This window comes from Sinocyclocheilus anshuiensis, unplaced genomic scaffold (genome assembly GCF_001515605.1).
Source record: "Sinocyclocheilus anshuiensis isolate Anshui unplaced genomic scaffold, SAMN03320099.WGS_v1.1 scaffold779, whole genome shotgun sequence".
In the NCBI taxonomy this organism is placed as follows: domain Eukaryota; kingdom Metazoa; phylum Chordata; class Actinopteri; order Cypriniformes; family Cyprinidae; genus Sinocyclocheilus; species Sinocyclocheilus anshuiensis.
In genome coordinates, this window is record NW_015548244.1 from 613,909 (window position 1) to 622,150 (window position 8,242).

General features: G+C 35.5%; 1 protein-coding gene across 1 annotated transcript in view; it reads left to right on the forward strand.

Moving 5' to 3' along the window:
* The window catches only part of LOC107655157 (fatty acid desaturase 2), a 15,016-nt gene extending 7,048 nt beyond the window's left edge, over positions 1-7,968 (forward strand). The window contains exons 6-13 of the mRNA XM_016442577.1: positions 1,696-1,821; positions 1,909-1,969; positions 2,781-2,857; positions 2,966-3,063; positions 5,590-5,686; positions 5,764-5,843; positions 5,929-6,054; positions 7,384-7,968. Coding sequence (XP_016298063.1) covers positions 1,696-1,821; positions 1,909-1,969; positions 2,781-2,857; positions 2,966-3,063; positions 5,590-5,686; positions 5,764-5,843; positions 5,929-6,054; positions 7,384-7,435 — 717 coding nt within the window. The 3' untranslated portion in view covers positions 7,436-7,968. The remainder of the gene's footprint in view (positions 1-1,695; positions 1,822-1,908; positions 1,970-2,780; positions 2,858-2,965; positions 3,064-5,589; positions 5,687-5,763; positions 5,844-5,928; positions 6,055-7,383) is intronic.
* The last annotated feature ends 274 nt before the right edge of the window (positions 7,969-8,242 follow it).

Below are 8,242 nucleotides of genomic sequence, written 5' to 3' on the forward strand. Positions count from 1 at the left end.
AACTGTTCTGGAACAGTGTTGTAAATACAACTTAACCACTGATTTCTAGTCGTGTCCTCTTTTGGAAGACCAAACAAAGTAGTATCGCTTTCACAACGAAACACACAGCGTCTCCACAACATGGCGGCAGCAACAACAATACTACAGCGAGAATAAAAGTTACGCCTTCTTTCTTTGCGTGAACATTTGGGCGGCGTTATGCAAATCTTCCCACATCGTGACGTAGACATGTGGGGGCGTGTTAGAACGAGCCGTTTTAGGAGGGCGTGGACAAGTCTTAACTTTTATAAAGAATATCTCTTTGGGTTTGAGACTTTAGTCTTTGCAACTTTAGGGATCTTATCTATTCACGAACAGCTTGTAACACTCCAAAGAGAAAGGAAAACTTGAAATTGCATCATATGACCCCTTTAAAATGCTAAATGTCAAACAATAGTATCCACCTGGAAAAGAAGGCAGGGTTTTGAGGCATGGTTTTAAAAGTCGAACTTCACACAATGTTTCGAAACCTTGGTGCGAAACACTAAAAGAGCCGCGAAACAAAGACTTCTGTTTATAATGCCATTTTGCCTTTTTTAAAAGCAAAATCTCGAAACGTCAAACAATAGTATCCACCTGGAAAAGAAGGCAGAATTTTGAAATGCCTTTTAAAAGTTGAACTTGACACAGCAACTTAAAAACGCAAGTCAATGACATCCATTCATAACGGTGTGTTTCGCATTTGTAAAAGCAAAAATGCAAAATGCTGAACAGTAAGTATCCACCTGGAAAAGAAGGCAGGATTTTGAGATGCAGCTTATGAAAGTCGAACTTCACAAGGGAGACACTGAAAAAGACGAGTCAAACACATCCGTTCATAACGACTTTTCCCAGTTTTTAAAAGCAGAAACGTGTAATGCTAAACACTAGTATCCACCTGGACAAGAAGGTTGAGAGACACAAGTTTTTAAAAGTTGAATTTCACACAGCGACTTAAAAACGTAGTGCGAGACAAAAAAGCTGCGGGTCAAAGACATCCATCTAGCGCAAGTTTACATAGACAACTATTAAAAAGCAGCACAGTGTAACGCAAAAACACATTCTGTTTTGACCACTTTTACATGCACTTTAAAAGTGCAGTTTTAGTTTAGGCTTCAATCTGTCTGAAATTGTAATCTGTTTTTTTGCGAAGTCGTCCTAGCAGACAATGGTAACGTGATTGTAGCTCGACTTCGTCCAGCATGTATAAACGTCAATCAGCCTACAACTGACCTGTTTGAAAGCTCTAAGAAAAGAGGTGTGCGACGTGTATTTACTCCACTCGATTACACACTGTGCCTTGTATTTTTCAACAGGGATATGCTGTAGCTTGACTACGCAAAACCGTGCATTAGCTTGATTACAACTTCACATGTAAACAATTACATTCAATATATTTATAAGATAAGTATATGTAAATATAATTCACTCAAAACCCAAAAAATAGTATTAAAATTTAGCTTAAAAATGCATTTTGGTACAGTCACATTGTTAGCTTAGCATCATGCTAACGACAGACGTGAGTCTGCCATGTGCTTTCGCATGAGGAGTGCTGTTTGTATGGTCATGAAAGTTGCTACATATAAAACATCTAAATTTGTCAGAGTTTCAGTTGGAAACCTGTTTTGGGCTGTAAGTGCGTCTGATGTTTTTGTGTTCGTACGCGTCTGTCCTCAGGGAGCGTCTGCGGGCTGGTGGAACCATCGCCACTTCCAGCATCACGCTAAACCCAACGTGTTCAAGAAGGACCCAGACGTCAACATGCTCAATGCGTTTGTGGTGGGAAAAGTGCAGCCTGTGGAGGTACTAACACACCATCCGCATGATACAAGCATGAAGAAAACACTTGATCGGATCTGATTGGACTCTTTCTGTCTGTCTTTACTACAGTACGGCGTTAAAAAGATCAAGCATCTGCCTTACAACCATCAGCACAAGTACTTCTTCTTCGGTAAGTCGCTTTATGGCTACAGGAAGGTTTACCAGATTCCTACTGGAATTTATATCATAATTTGGATCGTAAAGGATCCTAATGAAAATAAATAACAATCAAATAAGATCCTACATGATAAACTGAAGTTTGTCTGGTACGGTACGGTTTTGTAGTGTTTTGAATGTATTTTTTGTTTGCTTAATCCTCTATTAAACAAATATCGCTTAATTTTCATATAATTTATATTAATAGAAATGTAACATTTATAAATAGAAATTTTCATTTATTTATGTAGAATTTACATAATATAATATAAATATATGTTTATATAAGTGGCATTTTATTTATGTATTATAATATTATTTAAAAATATTAATATATCCTAATAATATTAAATTGCATGCACACACACACACACACACACATATATATATATATTAATATATACTGTATTTTATGTATATATATATATTATATATTATAATATATAAATACTATACTATACTGCTATATATATATATATAATACTAGATATGTATATATACATTTTTTTTAAATATAAATAATATATTAAACATATTCACCAAACCTTAAATGTTTATTAAATATTTTGCCATATATTAATAATTTGACAATGTGTTATCATTAAGAGTCCCATTTAGCACATTTTATCATGTCTTTTTTGCAAATTTCTTCTTAAAATTACCGCAAAATGTCTGATTATGTGCAGATTATGATTTTCACAAAAAATATCTCCATCCTGTAGGACGAGTTATAAACCACCAACCAGGCTTGATGTTTAACACCTTTTTCTGTCATTGTTTCTCAGTTGGACCGCCTTTGCTCATTCCGGTTTATTTCCAGTTCCAGATCTTTCACAATATGATCTTACATGGTCTTTGGGTGGTAGGTTCCCATGATCACTTTGGCTCTTGCCGTGTTCATGCAGCTGAATGTGATTTTACAGCACTTTCTCTGTCCTTATCTTATCTCTTCTCGTCTTATCTCTTTTAGGACCTTGCGTGGTGTATAAGTTACTACGTTCGATACTTCCTGTGTTACACGCAGTTCTACGGTGTGTTTTGGGCGGTGATTCTGTTTAATTTCGTAAGGTAAAAAAAATCATTTCATCTACAACTTCTGCTTAAAATAAGTTTATTTTCAATTTAATATTCCAAATGCGTTCTCATTGGCTGAGAAGCAAAATACAATCACTTATTAAAAAATACCATGGTATTACTATGTTTTTTGCACATGCACCATGTAGCACTATGCTTTTCTTTCACTTACCGAAAATGAATTTACCGATGGTATACTAGTTTTTTTGGACATTTACCACAGTAGTACCATAGTATTTTTGGAAATGCCTTGGTATATGAATATACGATATAAGTCAAAGCGCTACGGTTTTACTTTTACACACTGCTTTGTTTGTGCCAGAGAGAGAGAGAGAGAGGTGTGGGCGTGTCCTTCACTGTTCACTCTCTCATTGTCTGATTGCTGTAGTCTCCGCCCACTCCTCCTGCACCAATCAGAACGCTGGAGCACTGATTGCTCACAGCTGCTGGTGTGTAAGAGGTCATAAAGCTGTGTGGTTGCTCAGTGTTTAACTCTGTGACAGTCAGATCACAGTGTCATTTCAAACCTTTTCCCCCTTCCCTGCAGTCTGATGATCTGTTCTTTTTTTTTCTTTTTTTTTTTCTGAGATTATTTGAGTTTATTACTTTCAGGAGGATCTTTAGTGGGTGTTGTGTTCTCAAAACACCTTTAAAAGAACCAGTTTCTTTTGAGTTGTTTTCTGTTGTTTTTTCAATTTTATTTTCCCTTCTTTAACCTGCACTTATAAAATTGTAAAATGGAAAGAGTGTGTACTATTATTATTATTTTTTTTTTTATTCATTTTTATTTAAATCCTTTTTCCTTCGGTAGTTCATTTTAAACAGTCACGTGGTGTGACAAATGAATACTTAAAATACAAACATTTTATCTCTCAATTAATATGGTCATAGAAATGTATAATATATTTTTTTTTAAATTGTGCAAAATGCAGTTTAAGTACATGTACTTTGACCTCCTTAAAAAGTTGCAAAGGCTTTCCAGTGAGTTGGAAATATGTTCAGCTTCACTGATCTCGGATCTCTGACACCCTCTTAAGTTTAATGTTAAAAATAATTTAATAATAATAATAATAATAATAATAATAATAATAATAATAATAATTTTATTATCATTATTTCTGGGGGAAAAAAATATTCAAATAGGTGGAAGCTAAATTAAATCTAAAGCACTCCGCAGAATTTTTTTTTTTTAATTGTAACACTGATACCGAAAGTTTCCATGACAGATTTATTTAAACGGACATTAATGGAGACTTAAACTAAGAGGTTAAGTAAAAATATAAAGCATGTGTAATCTAGTGCATACCTTTATCAAAATGCTCCTCAATAGTGTTATTTTTTTTCTATCTAATAATTGAGATTTGGACATGAATGGCTTTCCTGAGGTTCTGTCACATTGTTTACAAGCTGTTTTATTGACCTCTTTCTGCAGTTGAGATGCACATCGACTGAAAACGGCACTAACCAAAATTTCATCACAATAAGAGATTGTCTAAAAAATGAGAAATCGATGTCAGCTCAGCCTGTGTTCACACAGCTGACATCTTTACCTGTTGTAGTTTATCCACTTTGTGTGCACGAAATAGACATTATCAAAATCCAACATCAGAGAAGGGTTAGTTAAACATTACTGTCTCCACCCTCCAAAACCGTTTCAGCCACAACTGAATATTTTTGGTAGCCAAAATTTTGGTGCATCATTCATTTCCACATTCCATTTTATTTAAATGTTCTGCAGTTTACCTCGTGTTTTAAATAATTAAAAATGGCTATGTCAACTACCTATATATCAAAGTACTATGTTATTACCACCTGATACTCAAACTTTTGAGGGAGAATTTGTTGATTTGTATAAGAGGAGTATCGTGTGAAGTGCTTTATGATGCTATCAAAGCCATTCAATTAGTAGGTATGTTTGTCAGTGGGAATGAATTCAATCTGATTTCAGATTCTGAAAGTTGTTTATATGAACCCTAAACACTGCAATCCAAGTCACATATTCATTTACATGTGCATTACGTGTATTGCGAACAAAAACCACCATGTTAATAACCGGAAGAAACTTTTTTTTTTATTTATTTATTTTTTTTACTTTTTTCAGAATGAAAAAGAAAGCTGACATATATGCCAGACAATCTCAGATGAAAATATGACAAAACATATGCGTCACAGAACTGTGTATGTGTCCAAGTGGTTTTGAATCCGATTGAGAAAATATTCAAAAACAAGATTTTTGTTCATTGAATTAGCACAGGTGTACACCACAAGTCTGATCAATTTAATTTGGTTCAAGCTCAGTTGGATTGATTGAGGTGTTTGCATGAAGGCTTTTCAATCTGATTGAGCCATCAATCCAATTATCAATGTTTCTAGGTACATGTAAACATAGCTAATGGTTATTGCGCCACCAATTGCTTTGGGTGATTTACAGTTAATATAGAATTTTTGTGTAACACAATGTAATTGTGAGATCCTGCTTGGGGTAAAGTCACATGATTGTGGTGTTCCTGTGGGCCGCAGGTTCATGGAGAGTCACTGGTTTGTGTGGGTGACCCAGATGAGCCACATCCCCATGAACATCGACTACGAGAAACACCAAGACTGGCTTAGCATGCAGGTACATTCTGAGCCGTCACAGCCGCACTGGGTTTAAGTCATTCTACCATGCCAATTCTATGCATTTCTGTCATTTAGCTGGTTGCAACCTGTAACATCGAGCAATCCCCCTTCAACGACTGGTTCAGCGGACACCTCAACTTTCAGATCGAGCACCAGTAAGATAAACAAAAGTGCTTTCAGTGCAAAAATGGCTTCAGTTTATCTTCGGCATTTCACAACTGTGCTTTGTTCTTGTCCCAGTCTCTTTCCCACAATGCCTCGGCACAATTACTGGCGCGCCGCTCCACACGTGCGAGCGTTGTGTGACAAATACGGAGTCAAGTACCAAGAGAAGACCTTGTACGGGGCTTTTGCAGACATCATCAGGTATGACGCACACCTGAAAACCCACGGTTTCACCTTCAAAAGAAGCTTTTGCTCTGAACTATTCCTATATAACATGAAACAACATTGACAACCAATTTAACGGTCCGTTGGGGTCAATTTGGGCCACACTTGATTTTTCAAACTGCTTGAAATACTGCTTAACCGGTTTATTTTTTCTTGAAATTTGGTGATTATTTCTCATTTAGGGTCATGAATGTGCATGCAAAGTTTCGACAGACGTATTTTGGAAAGGCTGCACAAATTTTGTTCTGACTTTGTGTTTGGGTCTTACTGACACCCCCATTGACCCACAATGAGGCAATAATAATTGGTTCAAATAAAATATGAAAAGCAATTAATCATGTTTTATTGAACAAAACCGCTAAAATACATAATGTAATAAAACAATATAATCATAACTTATAATACATAATGTACATATCAAATGCCTGCAGAAGGCGCCAATGGCCTGACGATTGTTTTTACACTTTACAGTGTAATCTAATTCTTGTTTAATATTGACTAAACAACATTTAATTCAAATGCCTTTGATATTTGAAGAACGTGTGGACATCAAAACATGCAAACTCAGAGCGAGGGTTTAAACTTTTTTTTTTTTTTTTGAAGTTTCGATGAACAGTTAGCATATTGAGAAAGAATGCTGTATTCTCCTGTGTTGGCGTAGGTTTATAAATGATTTACCTTAAATCTGATAGAAATGTGCACATTGTTCGCAGATGAACGTTATAAGCAACTCCAACTCGCAGCATATGCAAAGATGGAGTTTGAGACGCTCCATGTAAATAACTGTTTGTGTGGAGCAGCATTTACAGTGAACGGATTATGACTATGCTTTATTGTGATTTTTAAATGGTTTTAATATTTTGTGCAGCCTTGGAAAACAGTCTAATAATGCTTTTCATGGATTCTTGTCCGTGGAATGCACCACTTCCGGTATTTTGCTGGTTAATTGACACGGGCAGAATGCAATCTAAGCTTTTTTTTTTTTCTTTTTTTTTTTTATGTACTCTAATTTAATCGAGGACTCGTGACTGCCCTACTTTATTTACAAATTGCATAGAAACCAATGTGGGTCAATTTTATCCCAAACACAAAAGTTTAACCCAGTTTTTGCACACAACAGGAGGGTTAACAAGACATTTACTGAGAGAAACAAGGAAAAATGTAGAGTGGGAGTTGATTTTATCCATCTGGGAGTTGATTGGATTGTGATGTGTTCTATATATGAATGATTCATACTTATTCATATTTTGTGCGCATATACTGGCAGATGCTTCAGCACTAACTGTTCCATTACTCTCCTCTCAGGTCTTTGGAAAAATCTGGAGAACTCTGGCTGGATGCGTACCTCAACAAATAAAATCTCACTTCTGTTTGCATTTTTTTTTTTTTATGAAAAGCTGAGCAGAATCTACCAATCAGAGAGAGCATGTCGCAGACTAGACATTAAAAAGTCTCCTAACTAAAAGAACAGTCAATCAGATTGCTAAAATGATGCGTAGCACTTTTGTTTTTGATATTTAAAGGGTAATTGTGGCACTTTGAATGTGTTTTAAAGAGACTGATCAGAGAGATGTGGGTCTTGCTCCTAATAAAGAATGTATCTGAAGGTGCATGAACATGCATGATTGTTCCTGAAAGTCGTGTGATTTGCTGGATTACAATCGCTGAAATTTAGATTTGCATAGTTGCTAGATGCATTGAATATTTTGAGGATAATTTCTGAGGCACAGTCTTTTAGCAGTCACTTTATTTCTTAAATTTACAACAGTGATTTTGTTTTTATAAATAACATTTGGAGAAACTAGCAGGATAATACTAAGAGGTTGTACTTCTGGTTTTATATGACATGATTTCCTAGTACTGGTAACCAATTAAACTGATTAAACCTCATCTGTGTGTCTTTTTCAAGTGTCTCTATTGTGATTGAACCACATACTGAAGGATCAAAATCTCTAAATGCCCTTTATACAAATTAAAACACTTGTTCCGTATACAGTGTTGACGAAGGAAAGACATGCACGAAATCCAGCTGATATATCTACTGTTCTCGCGTCATTCATTCATCATAACGATCAGCATCAGAACGTGTGACGAGACTGAATTTAGCACATTATTTACATTTACGTTTCTTTCAAAGCCAACGTCACGGATGCAATCATACATC